We start from the raw sequence: 20,154 nt of genomic DNA, 5'->3' as shown, positions 1-20,154 counted from the left end.
ACACTTGCACTGCTTTACCCACAAGTGGGGTACACACATAAAGGTAATCCAACAGATTTACAGCTCGATATTTCCCCCACACTGGCCAAAGCCGGTGTGACGGTCTGAGCGCTCCCAGTGGTGAAAGGTCTTCAGGTTAATGCGCATGCGCGTAGAATTTTAATTTTTTTTTTTTTAAATTTTTCTACTTTTTCTATCTCCGTGCCAGTCTGAAACTTCCCCGTCCACGCTTCTTCCGCGTGTTCAGTTTCGCTTCGCTTCCGCGTGCTCGTTTCCGCTCCGCGTGCATTTCGCTATGGACGTCTCACAAATCTCAACACAGCAAATGAAAGAATACAGAAACAAATGCGAACGTATTCTTTGTTATTTATCAACGGGAAAGCACATTGCAGCATTGAACAAGAATCCACAGAGGATTGTTCAGACTCAGTCATTAAGGCACATTTGGTAGTGAAAAATCACCCGAACAATCCTCTGTTGATTCTTGTTCAATGTTGGAACGTGCTTTCCAGTTGATAAATAACAAACAATACGTTCGCATTTGTTTCTGTATTCTTTCATTCGTTGTGTTCGGCTTTGTGAGACGTCCGTCGCGAAATGCACGAGGAGTGAAAATGAACACGCGGTAGAAGCATGGATGGGGAAGTTTCAGACTGGCACGGATGTAGAAAAATTCCCAAAATTCTACATGCCTGTGCATTAATCCGAAGGGGACTTTTCAGCACAGGGGAGCACTCAGACCGTCACAACTGTAAAGGCCCTAATTATCCCATAGTTTTGAACAAGACTTTTCCAAACTTTTGCCACGCGCACCTCAGAAAGACAAAAAAAAAAAACATACAAAGACCAACTTTATTTAGAATGTATCCTTCAAGTCTACAAATGAAAATAAGACCCAATAACTGGTGTCGCTTCTTTTTGGGAGGGGCTCTCGATCTTTTGTGTGTACTCCCCTAAGCGGGTAAACCGCCGATCATCTCGTGCATCGTGTGCATGCTGACCCACGTCAGTCCCACCGGGACGACGTTGTTGATGCCACTCATCTGCAACGTGTGGGGCTGGTTCATGGCTGGGCTGCTAAGTGTGAGAGAGTGTTCACTTCCATTTTTTTTTTTTTTTTTTTTAAATCAATATGCTCTTACAGTGGAGTAGCTAAATGTGGTATTTGGGAAAACGTTTAGGTGATGATACAAGCATGATAATGGGTATGAATACAGTCATTACTGTATATATTATTTATGATCTGTCAATATTTGCGGAGAAAAGTGTTTGCCATTAAAAATTCCCAATGAAAACTGAGAAATCTTTAACGGTAGCTGTATAATATATAGACTTACACTATTTAAATGAGCCATCGGGTTATGATGTCGATATGTAAGGTGACCCCTGTTTATTGTGGCGATATGTTTCAGACCCACCCACAAGAGGTGCCATAAAATGTAAAGAATATTTGTATTTTCAACTTTTAATATTTTTACCACTTCCACACAATTTTGACACATTTAAACATCTGTGTAAGTATATAGGCGTGAGGCATTGCTGAGTAGTAAATATACTATTAAAAACAATGCAAAATAGCAGGCGCACAAATAAAGAACCATGTACAGTAGTTTGTCAACAACAGACAGTTCATACCTGGAATAAGTTCCAATGTTTTTTTTTCTTTCCAAACTTCTATGAATATAACTATAGAAAGGGATGCAAAAATCAAATATGTAGCAATACTGCGTAACTTTGTATATTTGGGAGCTAAAGTATTTGGTGACCATTTTCCAAGCGACCATTTATTTCAATAAACTCTGGTTATTCATGAAACAATATGTTCAGCATTTTTCACAATAAGCCATCTTGGAATTTTTGTGGCAAGCACTTTTTCTCCGTCTACCCCACGAATGGGTAATTCTGCTTAATTTCAAGCTTGTATCGTCAAAAACTTTTCAAAAAATATATCGCTAAATATTGCTTTATTTGCTGTTCATTTAGTTTGTTACCTGAATTTCTAATGCAATCCCCTGAACGGATGACTTTCAGGAAGCATCTACTCCAGCCCCGGCTTATACAGTAAAACCATGACCCCCACGTACGACTCGAGGGACGGCAGCCCGCTGTCACCCACGTCCGCCTGGTTCGGCGACAGCCCCCTTTCGGAGGGCAACCCCGGCATCCTCGCCGTCAGCCAACCCATCGCCTCCCCGGACATCTTGGTCAAGCTCTACAAACCGCAGTCTCTGCTGGACAAGGCTAAGATCAACCAGGGGTGAGTCGAAAGTCACTTAGTCGCTCGGTGCAGTGTATTTTGTCCCTATTATAAAAACGTTGACCGTGTATGTACAGGTGGTTGGACTCCTCCAGGTCTCTGATGGAGCAAGATGTCAAAGAGAATGAGGTGTTGCTGCTTAGGTTTAAATACCACAGTTTCTTTGACCTCAACCCAAAGGTAATTTTTCAATAATCATAGTCAATGCAGTTTTTTCAGGATTCTCCCATCAAGTTAAACTGTTGCACTACTTACAGGATAGTGGAAACTCTTAACACAGTCCTATCCGGGGTGACTTTGACTCGTTCCTGTTTTTAGATCGTCTCTTAACCCATTCGTGGGCAGCGTCCCAATTTTGGGACATCATGATTTTCACGCATCATATCCTCCATTTTTTTTTCTCCCCCTTGAAAAATATATCCTTTAATGAGCAAGGTCCTGTTTTTGGGACGATCTAAGAAAACCCAAGTACCCTCTCGCGGGCAGCATCCCATTTTTGGGACGAAATTATAAATTAGTAAAGTTAACCATAAACGAAATATCCTTGATTGTGGCCTGTTAGGAGACTTTTATCTCAATAAGGCAAAAATTGCCACCCTGCCGATGAATGGGTTAATTTTCAATATTTATTCATTCATTCATTTATTCATTCATTTTCTCGACAATTTATCCTCACTACGTCTTATTAAAAGGATCAGATTACAGCATTTACATACTTCAATTGGGACTGGCATTAAACATCTTGAAGCTCCCTTTTTTTGATTAATGTTCACTATTTGCCACTGCTCATTGTGAAGTGTTTCTACTATAGTTTATTGCCACCACGCAGCACACGCAAATTTGCAGTCACGGTCAAAGGAAAAATAGTCCGGATAATAGCTATCATCTCAAAAAAATTCCTAAATCAGATCACTTGTAATCTCACAGCACTACTGCATAGTAAAATCTAAATTATAAACTAATCACCTTTTGGAAATGCCTGACAGAAATATGAGTGGGTGGGGGAAAAGCACAACGATAGCAATTAGCTCCTAGGGGATTTACACTAGCAACCGTGGAGCAATTTGATGTTATCAATGGATATTTATGTAATTCATTTTGTTGCTCATCTTGTACTGATTAGCCAAGGTCTGCAATTTATGTCGACAGTCTTTTGGACTTCCTTCCACATTTGATTCTTTTGTTATTGTCGTGCTTCTTGATAAACTTTGTGTAAATATTTTATACTGAACAGTTAGACTTGTTCCAGTGCCGCAGTAAGGTCAAAACTATTAATACTTAGATGTAAAAACAAGAAAACACTTGGGATTAACTTTAATGGCAAAGGCATAATCCAAAAGGAATTCACTTGAGTCTTGCTCTCAAAGACCACTTGATTCCTTATTTTGAAGTGGAGCCATTTTTTTTAAAAGGACTGTTGCAAAAATAAAAAAAAAACAGTGAAAGTTTGCCCTTTGATGCACACTAAACTGAGCATCTCATGCTCCAAAATATTTGGTCGGCCGTCTTTTCAAAGAAATGTTGAAGAGGAAGAAGAATATTTCGGTTCATTTACAAGTTGTTACTTATTTGTACTTTTTATGGTTTATGATTGGGTGCATGTTTCTTTGTGTATTTACGAATGTGAACAACCTTTCCCTCCCCAGTATGACGCCATAAGGGTGAACCAGCTCTACGAGCAGTCAAAATGGGCCATCCTGCTGGAGGAAATCGAGTGCACAGAGGAAGAAATGATGATGTTTGCCGCTTTGCAGGTAAAACTGACTTTTCACTCCGTGTTTGATACATTCAGTCATCCAAGTTGACCTACAAATGGGAGGCCATTCCCCCGTTGAGTGCACACATAGAGATGATTGGTTCAAATTTGAGCATTTCCCTCCGTTTTCATTAAATTTTCCCGATGGCGATTGATGGGAATTAACTGAGAATTTTATTTTTTTCATTTAATAGGAATATATCCAAACATTTTGTTTTGTCATTATCATGGCATCTGTGCAAGATCAGCTTTCCTTACCTACATGCAAGGCAATTACAGTACATTCATTGCCAAACCTTCAGTTTTGATTCCATTTTATTCCTATTAATTTCCATGGAAAGTGCCCAACTTTTTAAGTTCCTAGAATTGTGTTACTCTAGGCCAAGCACTGTAATTCATTAAGCGCATACATGAGAATTTTTATGTACCGTAATTTCCGGTTTATAAGGCGTAACTTTTTTCCACACGCTTTCAACCCTGTGGATTATGCGGTGATGCGGATAATTTGTGCATTTTTTCCAATGGCCGCAAGGGGGCACTTGAGCGGAAAAGGTAAGAGTGACACTGGTGAAATATATGTGCCGAGGAAGTGACTTTCGGCCCTGTTAGTGCTGTGCTAGCGTGTTGCTGCTGTGTCTCAGTGATTTTTACCGGGATGTTTTTTTTTTTTTTTTTTAACCGTCCCTGTTAGTGCTAATGTTAGCGTTGCCGTTAGCGTGGCGGCGCTAGCATTAAACTCTCTGTGTACCGTCTTTCTTTGTAAATATCTCATGTTTCAGTGTGGGTTTCAATGTGGGCACTTGTCGCTTTTACATAGCTGCGGCGTATGTATGTACCAAAAGGTCCGCTTATAACCAGGTGCGCTCTGTAGGCCAGGAATTACGGCACATTTTTTAAAAAATCACCATGTTAAAAAACAGTTAAGCTAAGAATCAGGTATGTGTGTCCTCTGCCTTCGTCTTTGGGGTGGTACCTTTACTGTTTCAGACCCCACAAAAAGTGTGGGTGCCATGACCCTGGGGACGCCACCCTGTCCTCACCCTTGGCGTTAATTATAGACAATCATTGAGTCACAGGATGCTGTGCGTTTGGCCCCCCGACCAACCAGTGTCCGCAGCACACTGTTTTCACTCATGAGTTTCAGCTTCACGGTTATAATTAACTGGTTTCCTGTTACTCCACACTCGCAAGACGCTAATCTAACTTGGGTGTCGGGACGCTCCCCTACTGTTTGATACTATTTTTCATCAAGGGTAGCACGAGCTCACGGCGTTGACTGAGGTTTCACGAGAGGGAAAGGCGGATACTGAGCCCCTAAAAAAAGACCCCGGATTGCCCGCATTCACTTTGTCGCCAGCTCGGGTTGGCAGCGCGATGAGATAATCAGGTGTTAGATAATAAACGCTGGGGTCGTTTTGAACTTTGCAGCTAACAGGAAACAACCTTGCCAGGCCTCGCAAATATTTAAAAACCAGCAGTAGAGGACTACTGAGTCACATTTGCGCCCTTTGTCCCACATTGGCTAACCTCAACTATGAGTGTGTCTGTTTGTGTATCACTGGTCGACAGCTGTTTATTCAAATGACAGAAGAGGACTGGCATTAGAGCATTTGTCAACAAATTATATTTTGTGTTGCCGTGGCTAATGTTAGCACTTACCCTTCTAATTTTCCCCTCCTAGCTTTCTGAACCCTATGTCGGCCGTTTGTTTCCACCTTGCCTACTCTTTTCAAGTATTTTAGCTTGGTTAACGCTGATCTAACAAATCTTTCCAAGGGTGTGGATTTTTGTCTGTTTTTTCAATTTCCAACTTCTGCTATCCTTTTCGGACAAGGTAACAATTTCATGTAGTAATCATATTCATGAGTTCCAAAAAGAGATGTTTTAATGGCCTACTGCACTCCAATGGTGCAAATGACTGACACAATTTTGATTTTTAGGAAGTGGAGATGCCCAGTACTAATGACTAATGGAGAATTACATTTTGTTTAGGAATTGGAAGCGCTGTGTGCTGGTCGTCGATGGACTTGTACTATTGGCAAAATAAAGAGCAAAAAGGTTACCGTATTTTCCCCACTATAAGGCGCACCTGAAAGTTTTTAATTTTCTCGAAAGCGATGGGCCTTATAATCCGGTGGGCCTTATATGTGCATCAATATTGAACCTTGAGTGCATCTCCATCTAATGGATACATAACGTAACCCCTGACTGTACTGTAGCATCTATTCTATGCGCCTTATAATGTGGTGCGCCTTATACATGGAAAAAAGTTTAGGGTTAGGGTTAGGTTAGTGTTAGTGTGGAAAATACGGTACTTAAGAATTAGCGGTTGAACCGATTAGTTGATGATTCGACTTTAAGACTTTGCATCATCGTTTGAAGTTGACAAAATTTTAAGCCCGTTTTTTTGCATCTCGCTTCCTCATCTGGTATAAGCACAACCTTCTTCCAGATTTTGGCTATCGAGGCTAAAGCACTTACTCCTGTGAAGGGAACGTTTTAAACATCTATGATGTCTTTTTTTTTGTTTTGTTTTTGTTTTTCTAAATACAAAATGTTACCACAAGGCCACCAAAGAGGACATTATCTTTTATTTAGGCTTTATTCATGCTTGGGTTTATCATATATGTTTACAGGTAAATAAATTAATAATTTGAGCAAGTGTAGGTAATAATTTCATCAATCTGTTGTTTTGGAAGTTATTGTGGCATACACAGGACATCTGCTTGCTTCTTTTCCGGGTTCGGTTACGTGACGTTCCCCATGTAGCAGATTGGCCAGTTTCCAGAGGACTTTCAACCCGTCTGTCTGGTGCCGTCGCCAGACTATAAGGGCCTGTGGAGCAGTGCAATAGCCAGCCAACAAGGCGACAGTTTTTCTGTCTGCAAGGGTCAGAGACTAAGGAAATAATATGGTTGTGGATGAAAATATCGGTTAGCCTCACAGCGGTTAGTTCTCCATGGTTAGTTCTGGCTATATGATCGGCAAAAGTCTTCCAATTATTCATACCACCCAGATTGCAGGACTGTTTGTGAGGAACGGAGGCAGCGGTGCAAAGAGAAGCTCCATGTTTGTTGCCATAATGCTATGTCCAATAATGGGCACACAAAAACTGTGCGCTCACAAGAACTTTATTCACAAGTTGTACAATACAACATGTACACTTGTCGCTTTTATACATCATATCAGCAACTAAAAAAAAAAAAAACCTTAACTCCTGCTGAGAGTACAAATAAAAAAAGATAACACGCACACAAAGGTTGTCATACAACCTGTGCATTTTGCAGGCACATTGGAAATTTAAAGGGTTAAAAAAATAAAATCAATGGGGAAAGTTGATTTTGAGATGCAAATGTTTTGAGTCACGAGCGTGGTCACAACATGAATTGAACTCACTGTTCTTCCTGTCCTCTCTCTCTCTTCCCCCTCAGTACCACATCAACAAGCTATCCGTAATGTCGTCGGACAACCACATGAACAACAGCGAGAAGGAGGTGGATGAGGTGGACGCCGCCCTCTCCGACCTGGAGATCACGCTGGAGGGAGGCAAGACGTCCAACGCCCTGGTAGGAAAACACTCGCAGACGGAACCTCCCCAAATGTGGGACAAAATGGAGTTCCACAAAAATTTTTCAGCCTGAAACAATGTTTCAAATTTCAATTGAAAGCGGGCCGCTGGATAGGGATTCAGCCCTGCTGCAAATCACAAAAATCCAGAAATTAAGGTTAAAGGTTTATAGTATAATTGCCGAAGGATGCCATAAGATGGTAGCAAATGATGACCTTTTTCTAAAAAACTGCTCAACCCACTTCAATTCTTCTTTGACACAACAATTCTAACTAGTTGTAACAAAAAAAGAGAAAATGTGAATTTATGAATGCCCAACCACAAATGCTGGAGCTCACTCTTTAGTTGAAATGGGTTTTATGATGGCATTTTGTGCCTGGACTAATTAATTTATATTTTTTTCAGATGGCAAAGCTTGTTTAACAAGTTCAACTTTTAAGAGGTTCCAACTGTCTTTTTTTATTTCCTCGCAGGGTGACATCACTTCCATTCCCGAGCTAGCAGACTACGTCAAGGTCTTCAAGTAAGTCCACCCCGAGCCAATACCACAACACAGGTTCTTCATTCAGAAAACATTGCTAAGTGTGGGGGTAGGGTGGCATATTTATCCAGCAGGAAGCAGGAAATGGCCTTAAATAACTGCCAGCACAGAGGCCTGTTTAATATCCATGTTGGATTGTTTGCCAAAGGCCTTTCTGTTTCACTTTGAAGTTTTGGACTAAGCACATTTTTAAAGTGTATTCAGTCTTTGGCTTTGTGCCTTTGCTGATAGACTGATAGGAGGACAGGGGGGGGGGGGTCATATTGAGGTTGACTTGAAATTGCATTTCCTCATTAATGCTATTGCATCCAACCTTGGCTTGGCATGACCGCACGGGTGCATTTACACGGCATGGTGATAAAATTTCATTTCAAATGTGGATATGAATCTGATACCTGTAAATGGATTGGTTGAATCTCCCCATGTTGACGCAAGGCTAATATCAGAAGACACTGATTTGTCATTCAAATTTTGCCAATAATAGAAGTAAAGTCCCCTTGGAACATCACAATAGCTAAAATATAATGAAGTGGCATGCACAGACACGCAAAATGTTAAAGAAATTCAATCAATTTTGCATTGTTTTGCGATAAAATTTTAGTCCAAAGCATTTTTTTTAAAGGGACAAGAATTTAATAGCTAAAAATGAAACATTTTTGTTTGTTATGCAGTGTTGACGGGATATGTGGGGCACATTACATATGGTAACAGTATGGCAGTTTGAATAGCATTTGTCTGTACTGCTTCATAAATGACTGCCATACAATTCATCGCAAAATAAGTATTGTACCCACCCTTACACACCTGCATGACTACCCCAAAAAACACCCACTTGGCATTAAAGAAAGTTAATCAAAACTGTATGAAATATAGTGTAAATAAGGCAAGAAACATAGCAGATGTGCTGGGAATACAAGCAAAATTATTGTGGCCTGGCGAATATAATCATAATCATCTGAATGTCTGTAGACCGAGCTTCTCACCCTATCTCAAAGGGAGAGCCCAGATACTCAGCAGAGGAAACATGTTCCGTCAGCTTGTATCCGGGATTTTGTTCTTTCCGCCACGACCCACAACTCGTGACCGTGGGTAAGGGTGGGAACATAGATCAACCGGTAAATCAAGAGTTTCACCTTTCGACTTCGGTCCTTCTTTACCACAACGCACCGATACAAAGTCTGCATCACTGCAGACACTGCAACGATCTGCCCGTCGATCTCCCGTTCCATTCTTCCCTCACTCGAGAACCAGACCCCAAGGTAATTGAACTCCTCCATTTCGGGCATGGGACACGAGGGGTTCTTTCAGAGGTGGGAGTTGAAACTCATTCTGACAGACGTTCCCAACAGACCCTCACAATACATTTGGTGCTGCCATGTCGGATCTGCATCTTCCCGCGCCATCAGACCCCCCCCCCCGGCCAAGACATGCAGTCGCAAGTCTCATGACACAACCGCAAAGATTTAGCTTGTATGGAAAAATAAAGCTATCGACGTTCTTGGTTTTGTTTTAACATTGCTGTAATTCTGAAACTTACTGCATAACTCAAACCACTGAACATAACAACAATGTATTGTAATATTTTGCAACGGCACTTTTGTGCATTTATTTATTTGTTTTAGCATCACTGTGCCTTGATGTTTTATCCATTGTTTTTTTTTGTTTTGTTTTTTTTTACCCAAGATGTTCTTCGATTTTTATTTTATTGCACCTTGTGGAGAAGCACTCATCATTTCATTGTGTGCACAACAGATAATGACAATAAAGGCTTTTGATTTGATTTTAACTTGTATGTGTGATGTGTTTTCTAGACCCAAGAAGCTGACACTGAAGGGCTACAAGCAGTATTGGTGCACATTCAAAGACATCACAATTTCCTGTTACAAGAGCAAAGAGGAGGCACATGGAACGCCCGCTCACCAAATGAACCTCAGAGGTGCATAAGCATAAAAAAATACTCTCCCTTTCACGCATGTATCTGCATGTCGTTCGTCTAACAAATGCTGTCATTTTAGGCTGTGAGGTGACCCCGGATGTGAACATATCAGGTCAGAAATTCAACATCAAGCTGCTAATCCCTGTGGCAGACGGAATGAACGAGATCTGGCTGCGGTGCGATACGGTCAGCTCACCACTGCGGCCGTCAATAAGTGCTGAATTTTTTCAACACTTGGATTTGAGTTCAGTGTCAGTATTATGCTGCTTTTTTTTTTTTTTTTACTCAGGAGAAGCAGTATGCCCACTGGATGGCCGCCTGTCGTCTGGCGTCCAAAGGAAAGACGATGGCGGACAGCTCTTACAACTTGGAAGTGCAGAACATCCTGTCCTTTCTAAAGATGCAGCACATGAACCCCGACCCGCAGTTCATCGAGCCCATCACCACAGACATCAACCCCGAGTGCCTTGTGTCACCGCGCTACCTGAAGAAGTACAAGAACAAGCAGGTGAGTTTGAAGTCGAGAAAGTTGCAAAAAATAAGTATAAGAATATAACACGCTTGGGGTGACACGGTGGATCAGCTGGTAAAGCATTGGCCTCACAGTTCTGATGACCCGCGTTCGATCCCGGCTCCGCCTGTGTGGAGTTTGCATGTTCTCCCCGTGCAACATTAATTGGACACTCTAAATTGCCCCTAGGTGTGATTGTGAGTGTGGCTGTTTGTCTGTCTCCATGTGCCCTGCGATTGGCTGGGAACCAGTTCAGGGTGTACCCCGCCTCCTGCCCGTTTGACAGCTGGGATGGGCTCCAGCACTCCCTGCGACCCTCATGAGGATAAGCGGGAAAGAAAATGGACGGATGGATGGATAACATGCTTGTAGGTGGTTTGAGAGGGGACAGAGAAAAAGAGGGAACAAAGAGAGAGAGAAATTGCAACAGTAGTGTTTAAAGAATACAACAGTCCAAATATGTGGTTTCAGAAGGGACAGACAACAAAAAGAAGGGAACCGAAAAAAGAAAACAAAAACTGCAGTGCTCTAATTTGTTTGAAAAGGAACAGACAGAAACACAACACAAACTAATAACAAAACCTGGCAATTATTTTGACGTGCAGAGAATAAAGAGACAACAAAAATAAAGAACAAAAGCTAGTATGTCATTTGAGTGAAAAATGGAAAAAGCAAGAACAGCAAGTCTGCTGCTACTTAAATAGAAGGGGCAGACATCCTTGTGTGGAGTTACATACTTGGCCAAGATAGCTGATTCTGATATGGAGACAACAAAAAGTCCATCCATCTATTTTGTGAGACGCTCATCCTCACAAGGGTCGCGGGAGTGCTGGAGCCTATCCCAGCTGTCATTGGGAAGGAGGCGGGGTACACCCTGAACTGGTTGCAAGCCAAGCACTGGGCGAATGGAGACAGACAAACAGTCGCACTCACAAACACACCTAGGGGCAATTTAGAGTCTCCAATTAATGCATGTTTTTGGAATGTGGGAGGAAACCAGAGTGCCCGGAGAAAACCCACACAGGCACGGGGAGAACATGCAAACCCCACCCAGGTAGGGCCGGGATTTAAACCCCTGGTCGTCAGAACTGTGAGGCTAACACTCTACAGCTGCTCCACTGTGCCACCCACAACAAAAATTAAAACAGTAACTTAAAATAACAATTGTGATGTCATCTACTATTCAGTAGTTTGAAACGGGACAGCAACAACAAACACTGCTAATTCTGGGTTTTAGAAAGATGAAAGAACGATTAAAAAAAAATAAAATAAAATAAAAAGAGACTGAACCAAAAAAGCAACAGACGAAGGCCACGATACCATCTTGCACTTGGGGCAGACAAGAGAGAGAGAAGAGACAACATAAATCAATCCCAGTACATTCCGGTAAGCTGTAAGTAACTAGTGAGTGTGTCTCAAAAGTAAGCAGTTTGCTCTCAGTAAGACACCAGATGGTTTGCGTTGTGGCCATGTGAGTGTTTAGTGGGAGCTTGTTGACTTGTTGATGACTCTCTGCTGGGGGAGTGGGCTGGGACAATGTGGCGTCTGATGCTTCCCATATGGCCGCCTCCTGGCCTTGTCTCACCCTGGACTCCTCTCCCCTCCTGTCCTACCAAGTAACACATACAATGCTAAACTTGAGGGTCCCTCAGTCCCTCTTCCCCCCGCCTCGTCCGTCATTGCCATTAAAAAATAATAGATAGAAAAAACTCTCAGCCTATAGTTTCCTTAAATAGAACTACAGATACTTATGAAGTGTAAAAACTGTACTCGAGTTTTTAGAAAGTATAGAAATAAAATGTAGTAAAAGTAAAAAATATGTGAATGTTTATCTTTTATTTTTACAACAGAAAGGGGAAAAAAAAAATCATCAGTTTCTGTACCGCTTACCTCACTAGAGTTGCGAGCATGCTGGAGCCTATCCCAGCTTACACATAATATTTTCCGCCTTTTATTACTTTACGTAATGCTCATACTGAGAAGAGGGTGGAAATAATAATAATATTAATTATGCTTAGAGACACTACACAGGTTTTAAGATGAAACGCAGAAGACAGACTTATGTACAACTTTTAGTGCTAGCACTAGCTTATTAGGCTACATAACGTTTTTTTGGGGGGTGCAATCGAACTGTATTGTCTTAAAAGTACGTGAACATACCTCAAAGCAATCACCACCACATTATTTTTCCCCTCATCTTCTTTTTTTGACCAACCAAGTTCAATCCATTGTCGCCGTGGTAACCGAATGTATTCGTTTGCATTTGCGTTGACAAGGTAAAGCCCGGTGATCGTAAAAGACGGTATGCGTCGGTATCAGGATACAAGACTTTATTGCAGTAGTGTGACGTAGTGCAATCGTGAAAGACCCAAATTTGGTTGTCTGATCCTCGCATTATGTGTCTGTCTTGTCGACACGTTTTAAAAAATAATAACTTAATATAATACACAATCGCGACTAAGAGCAAATTTCTTTTGCAAAGCCGATCAATGATGTCATTGATCATATCGGCTAATTATGACAAAGCTCATCAACATAAAATGCTAATTTTCGGCCTGTATCGATCAAGCCAATCAGATCGGCGTAAAATCTAGTGTGTATATAGTTATTTTCTCTGTCTGTGTTGAGAAAGTTTGTGTTTAAATGTAAATTCTTTAAAAGTTTATAACTCCAACAATTGTTGTGAATATTGTTAGTTTTGTCATCTTTGGCATTACGCATGTAGCATTCAGCTAACGGATTTCCATAAGGCAAAGTTACGTGGTTTTGATTAAACACAACATGGAATTATCTTTGTTTTATGTTAAGTTTTGGGGTAAACTTCAACTGCCTGTGACAAGTGATTAACTTTGCCTCTTTTTTGAAGAAGATTTTTGCATTATCCGACTGCTTGTTGTTAAGTTAGCCGTCGCAATCTAGCGCTTGTATCTCAAATTCTTGCTTGCAAATCAAACGATGTAATCTTCAGCATTGTAACAGCTGAGTACACTGCTGCTCATCAGTGTGTTAGGAGGAAGGGTGAGGTGGTCACCATAGTTTACTCTTGCCATGTGGTTTCATTTCAATACAAATTTGGACTGCGGTACTCAAATGACCCGGTATCCTTTAAAGTGAACAGTCCAGCTAATACTGTACTGGGGGGTTCATACTGCTCAAGAAAACTGCCTGGGAAAAGCAGTGTCAGCTTTGATCCCCCCCATCCCCCACCTCAAATAGGACTTCCTGTTAGCAAAAGGTCCCACTGGACACACACACACACAGGAATTCCCCGTCCAAATTACACACGTTAAGAGAAAACAACAAAATAACAATCAACTTCCTGGGTGTGCGTGTGGTCAGAAAACCAAATGGGCAACAGACATTCTGTTCTACATCACCCACTTGTGGCTGGAAGAAGAATTGCAGGAGATTCTCATCACTTTCAGCAACTTTTTTGTGAATGTTTGCGGTAGATTGGTGTCTGACACAAAGTGATATCTAAAGCTGGTGGACAATGAATAAGATTGAGAATTTGTGAGTAAAATGAACTACCGTAATTCCCAGCCTACGAAGCGCACCTGGTTATAAACTTCACCCAGTACAGTTGTAAAGGAAATACCATTTGGTACATACATACGCCGCAGCTGTGTAAAAGCCGCAAGTGCCCACATTGACGCAAGAGATATTTACAAAGAAAGACGGGACACAAAGTTTAATGCCAGCTAGCCACCATGCGCTAACGCTCACCCTAGCGCCGCGCTAACAGGGCCGGTTAAAAAAAAAACATACCGGTAAAAATCACTGAGACACGGCAGCAACACGCTAATGCAGCGATGACAGGGCCAGATTGGTAAAAGTCCCTTCCTCGGCACATATATTCCACTGGTCTCACTCGTACCTTTTCCGCTTGAGTGCCCCCTTGCAGCTGTTAGAAAAATATGCACAAATTATCCGCGTCATCGCAAAAACCTCAGGCTTTGAAAAAGGTTGCGGCTTATAGGGCGGAAATTACGGTAGTCATCTGAAGGAACCTTAAAATGCAAAATATTACTTTTTATGAACTATAGTTCACAAACTTTTAACACTATGGGAAAATGCTAATAAAAATAATGTAAATTTAAAATATAATTTGAAATACGATAATACAAATTATTTTGTTGAAATGTAAAATGGATTCAAAACATATTTTGTTCCGAATATTTTTAAAATTATTTTTGTGTCTCCTGTGGAGTAAAATATTTGAATTGATAATATGCAACACAATGCCTCACTCATTCGCAAATTAAAGTTGAATTCGGTAAAGATCTGATTAATTTCTCAATGACTCGCCACTAATGTTCTTTTCTTTCCTACCTACTCCATCCTCGCGGACATGATTTTACTTCCCGCGTCCAGTCGGTTTGATTCTTTCTCCTGCGTTTCTCATCCCTTCTGTCCTTCCCTCTCCAGCAAGGCTTAATCAGGGATTTGGTAAGTTGATCCTGAGTGTCCACTGGGTGCATGTTTGATAACCCCGACCACTTGTAGGTTAGTAGCCTCCTCTCATGTAACCACACCTTGGTGTCAAATAGCAGAGAAGTGTGCTAGATATACGTAGCTTCTAACCTGTTTAACACTTAACATATCCAATGTGTTCAAGGACCACTTATGTCATGCACGAGATCATCTCCTCCATTGATTAATTCCCCTCACTGTGTTGTTGTCTGCATTGATTTGGCGCTTACGAGACCGCTTAATGCCTTGGGAATGGAAAGCTCATCAACATCTGGAGCTGAAGAGTAGAGTAGCTTGTTCATGTTCCAAAGAAACAAAGTGTCTTCTTTTTGTTTTAGCAACGGGTCGAAGTCATTAAAAGGGATAGAAGATTTTATGAGCAAGTGGAGAGCCTACAAAAAAAAGGCCAAATCAGCAAGAACAGTAGATGTGTCATTTATGCCTTTAACACAGAATCCATTGAAAGTGGGATTTTGTGGCAGGGTATCACTCAGTCGGATCAGTAAATGACGCCAGGATTTTGCGTGATGTGTAATGTAACGTACTCGGCGGACAGCAACACTTGTGATCAACACAAAGAGAGCGGATGGCAAAACTTCACACGTCTGTCCCAGCCTGTTTAAATGGGGTTTCAAACCTGCAATACGGTTTCAAACTGGGGTGGGATTTCAGATTCAGATGAGGTTTCAAACCCGGGTTGGGGTTTTGAATTATAGTTCACAACCAGAGTAATGGGAGTGAACAACTACCGCAATTTCCGGCATTAGAAAGCGCATCGGATTGTAAGCCTTAAAAGGAAATACCATTTGGCCGCACCTGTGTAAAAGCCGCAAGTCCCCACATTGAAACCCACATTGAAACATGAGATATTTACATAGAAAGATGGCACACAGAGTTTAACACTAGCGGCACCGCGGTAATGCTAACCCTAGCGCTGCGCTAACAGGGCCGGTTAAAAAAATAAACATACCGGTGAAAATCACTGAAGAAAGACGGTACACAGAAAGAGTTTTCAAAGTTTTAATTCCTTAGCTTAGCTTAACATAACAACAACACTGAAGCACGAACAGAGCTTAAAAAAAAAAAAAGAAAAACAGCCATAGCAGCTCCACAGTAGCAACACGATAGCACAGCACTAACAGAGCCAGTTAAAAAAAAAAAAAAAAAAAAAAACTAAATCACTGAAACGCAGCAGTAACCCTGCAGAAACATGCTAGCGTGGTGCTAACAGAACTGGTTAAAAAAAAAACATACCGGTAAAAATCACTGAGACGCGGCAGCAGCACAGCGCTAACAGGGCCGGCTAAAAAAAAAAAAACATACCGGTAAAAACCACAGAGACACTGCAGTAACGCTAGCGCAGGGCTAACAGGGACAGACCGGTAAAAGTCACTTCCTCGGCACATATATTCCACCGGTCTCAATCTTACCTTTACCCTTACCCTTGCGGCCGTTAGAAAAAAAAAAATGGACAAATTAGCCGCATCACCGCATGAGCCGCAGGGTTGAAAGCGTGTGAAAAAAGTTGCGGTTTATTGGCTGGAAATTACGATATTTGGGTTAAAGGTTAAACCCGGGTTAAGATTTCAAACTAGTTTGTATGTAAATTTGGGGTTTTGAAATGCATTTTCAGGACAGGTTTAGGTTTTCAAAGTGTTGAACCAAGGTTTCAAACAAGGGTTGGGAGTTTCAAATTAGGGTTTCAAGAAAGGTTTAGGGTTTCAAAGTCGGATTTTAAAATAAGCTTTCTAGCCTGGGTTCTCGTGTTAAACTGTGATAGTGTTTCAAATTAGGTTTTAAGGTATCAAATTAAGGTTTCAAGACAATTTTAGAGTTTCAAGTTAGGGTTTCAGCTCAGGGCGAAGGTTTCAAAGTATGGGTCCAGCCTTGCTTAGGCTTTCAAGCCAGGTTTATGATTTCAAAGTACGGTTTCACGCCTTGGTCCTGGATTGAAAGTAGGTTTTCTAGGATGGATTAGGGCTGTGTCTTGCCTCTGGTACAACTCCGATATACAGTAAAAATTACTTACTTACAACCCACCGTATCCGTGGGTTGGTGGTGAGAAAACAGTGTTGTGAACACGTTTCGATGCATTCATTCAATGCATGCAGTGTTGCATGGGTTGGAGTCCTCCTCTTGTCCTCAGTTGGGGACATCAGCTCCTTTGTCCAACTTGGTGACACTCTGTGGGGGTCTTGGTGACGGGTCATCAAACATACACAAGTAGAATGCTAAACACGTTCATGCGTGTGTCTCTGTGTGTATTTCAGATCTCAGCCCGCATCCTTGAAGCCCACCAGAACGTGGCCCAGATGAGTCTGATTGAGGCCAAGATGCGCTTCATCCAAGCGTGGCAGTCGCTGCCAGAGTTTGGAATCACTCACTTTCTGGCCAAGTACGATTAGCCTGAGGCTATAACATATACAATATTAGGTCACTATAACGTTCACTCCAAATCCTTTCAAATTCTACTGATTAGGGAGTATGGAATTAATTATTCCGAATGCAGTGAATCAGTCATTCATTCCCTACTCCCTAATCACCGTTAGAGGGATTTTTAAAAGGTGAACCACAGAGCTCAATGAAAAGTCCACTGAAAATTCCTACACAGTCCAGTGGTTAGGGAATGAATAAATGATCCCGAATGCAGTTGGTGGGTTTGGAGTCATTCACTCATTCCTGACTCCCTAATCACTCGACCGTAGAAGGATTTTGATATAGTGGATCTATGGGAATTTGGAAATTCAGAAGACTAACCCACTGACACACGTCTGCGATCAGGTTCCAAGGCGGCAAGCGCGACGAGCTGATCGGCATCACGTACAACCGCCTGATCCGCATGGACGCCGGCACCGGGGACGCCATCAAGACCTGGCGCTTCAGCAACATGAAACAGTGGAACGTCAACTGGGAGATCAAGATGGTGCAGAAAAAAACCACACACACTGAACCCATTTTTTTAGTTTTAGAAGGTTTTCAAATAAAGGTTTGTCGCTTTGGTTAGACTTTTAAATTAGGATTTAGGGCCTTGGTTTGGGTTCAGAGCCAGTGTTAGAGTTTCAAAATATTGTTTCAAGCTATGGTTTGCTTTCGTCGAATGAACTTGGGGCTTAAGGTTTCAGGGTCCTCAGGGCTTCAAGTTTGGGTTACAGTTTTCAGTTTTTTCAAATCTTGGGTTCGGGTTTCAAACAGCTGCTAAACTAAGTCAATAGCACGTAGCCTCAATATGTCTGTCATCGGGTCTTTGTTTATCTTGTTTTTTTTTTCTGGCGCCCTCTGCAGGTGACCGTGGAGTTTGCGGACGAGCCCAGCCTGTCGTTCATCTGCGCCGAGGTGGACTGCAAGGTGGTGCACGAGTTTATCGGGGGTTACATCTTCCTGTCCACGCGGGCCAAGGACCAGAACGAGACTCTGGACGACGACATGTTCTACAAGCTCACCAGCGGCTGGGTCTGACTGGACCTCATGAGTAGGACCACCGCCCGCTCACTTTATCAGAACAGAGTCCACGGATTTGCCACGTTCCTGGTTCGCACTAGTAAAGTGCGTTACATGGTGGCTAGTTGAGTTTTCTGGCACTAGTACCATGCACGTTTGCCTCACTAGTAACATGGAGTTGTCTTATTAGAGAGGACAAAAAGCGATGGACATCAACTTAAATATTGAATAAATGGTAAATACTATACTAGTTATTCAATATTCTTGGTATCCACGTATAGTTATGACAGTTCAGTGTACTAGTAGTGTTTTTGTACACTCCAGTACAAGCCTGGCATATTAGCAGGACAACAGCCCTATTACTAGTGAGGCAAAACTACCACGGGGCACTATGAGTTAGATCCATGGGGTTACTAGTGCCTGATATATCCCTGTAGGGAAAGTCATTTGAGCATTTGTTTGATTTCCTACTAGTGCACCGGTGTCCATGTACACATATGTACTCTTTGTCCTCATTTGGTAAGTCAATTCAGCACAGTAGTAGAACAACAAGGCCATACTTGTAGGTCAACTGTTACTAATGGAAATTGGTATTTGTACTCACTAGTAAGGCAGTTTTTTTGCACTACTAGCATGACATGACAGTGACCTGTGTACACTAGTAGAGCAACCAGGGCACACTACTAGCATGACTAGAGTCCACTAGGAGGACAGCGGTAAGTGAGCCAAAACTAGTAGGAGGCCCTTTGGCTCTACCGTTTGGGTCCCTGATGCTACTAGTTTGGGACACGTGCCTCCATGGAACGGCGCGTGTCTACTAGTTTGAAAAATATCATGCAGTTGAAGCAGGCACTAGTGGAAACAGCATGACCATTAAGAGAGAACACTCATTCTACTAGTGCCATGTATTGCCATACCAGTGAGGACAGGGCGTACGAGTACCTTGACAATTGGGCGCTCTAGTAAGATATCGAATAAGTTCTCAACGGCCTTTTCCCAACCCCTGTAAGCACTTGGACAACGTTTGAATTAGGGCTACTTGGACGATCTCGCCCACAAAGACCGTGGCCACTTTGCATGAATTATGTCACTTTTAATATTGAAGAAACGTTGTGAAATATTAACATCCACATTTTTTTTTTTTTGCGTTGTTTTAGTACAATCGGTCTAACGGAAACGAACATGTAAAATAATCCTCATATTACCTCTACCCGTCTCTCACGCCACAGTATTATTCGTCTTCTGGTTAAGATTTGTATGAACGCACCAGCAAAGGCCACACCCCCATCCCCCCGCCTGCCCCCCACCACGAATTATGCAAGCAACATGAAGTATTATTATTATTTTTTGTAACTAATGTAAAAACACAGCTTTTATAGAATTGTACAGTTTTTTTTTTCTCTCGGCTTTGAGAGGTAAGTGAGTGCATGTGCGGGTGTGTGTGTGTGCGTGTGCGTGTACTGAACATGACGACTGACAAGAGCGTAAACCACACAGTCATCCCGTTAAGATGAAAATATACTAAACTTACAGAAATACATGTTTCTTTTTGCGCAAACATTACTTTGCAGGTTTTTGTTGTCGTCCAAAAAAGTATTTTACGAAATATGAAGTTGTCTTGTTTTTTTTGTTTTTTCTGTCAGGAGTAACGGTGCATGTCCTTTTTTTTTTTTT

The 20,154-nt window shown here is 41.8% G+C and overlaps 1 protein-coding gene across 2 annotated transcripts in view; it reads left to right on the top strand.

Annotated features, from left to right (window-relative positions):
- The window catches only part of fermt2 (FERM domain containing kindlin 2), a 54,749-nt gene extending 35,969 nt beyond the window's left edge, over positions 1–18,780 (top strand). The window contains exons 5-16 of one of the 2 annotated variants that reach the window (XM_061842820.1): positions 2,032–2,257; positions 2,335–2,437; positions 3,904–4,011; positions 7,445–7,579; positions 8,055–8,104; positions 9,934–10,058; positions 10,138–10,244; positions 10,348–10,566; positions 14,998–15,018; positions 17,313–17,437; positions 17,824–17,965; positions 18,325–18,780. In XM_061842820.1, coding sequence (XP_061698804.1) covers positions 2,032–2,257; positions 2,335–2,437; positions 3,904–4,011; positions 7,445–7,579; positions 8,055–8,104; positions 9,934–10,058; positions 10,138–10,244; positions 10,348–10,566; positions 14,998–15,018; positions 17,313–17,437; positions 17,824–17,965; positions 18,325–18,498 — 1,535 coding nt within the window. In that variant the 3' untranslated portion in view covers positions 18,499–18,780. The remainder of the gene's footprint in view (positions 1–2,031; positions 2,258–2,334; positions 2,438–3,903; positions 4,012–7,444; positions 7,580–8,054; positions 8,105–9,933; positions 10,059–10,137; positions 10,245–10,347; positions 10,567–14,997; positions 15,019–17,312; positions 17,438–17,823; positions 17,966–18,324) is intronic. The other variant, XM_061842821.1, reaches the window with a different exon arrangement.
- The last annotated feature ends 1,374 nt before the right edge of the window (positions 18,781–20,154 follow it).

This window comes from Syngnathoides biaculeatus, chromosome 15 (assembly GCF_019802595.1).
Source record: "Syngnathoides biaculeatus isolate LvHL_M chromosome 15, ASM1980259v1, whole genome shotgun sequence".
NCBI lineage: Eukaryota > Metazoa > Chordata > Actinopteri > Syngnathiformes > Syngnathidae > Syngnathoides > Syngnathoides biaculeatus.
This window is presented reverse-complemented; position numbering and strand designations above follow the sequence as displayed.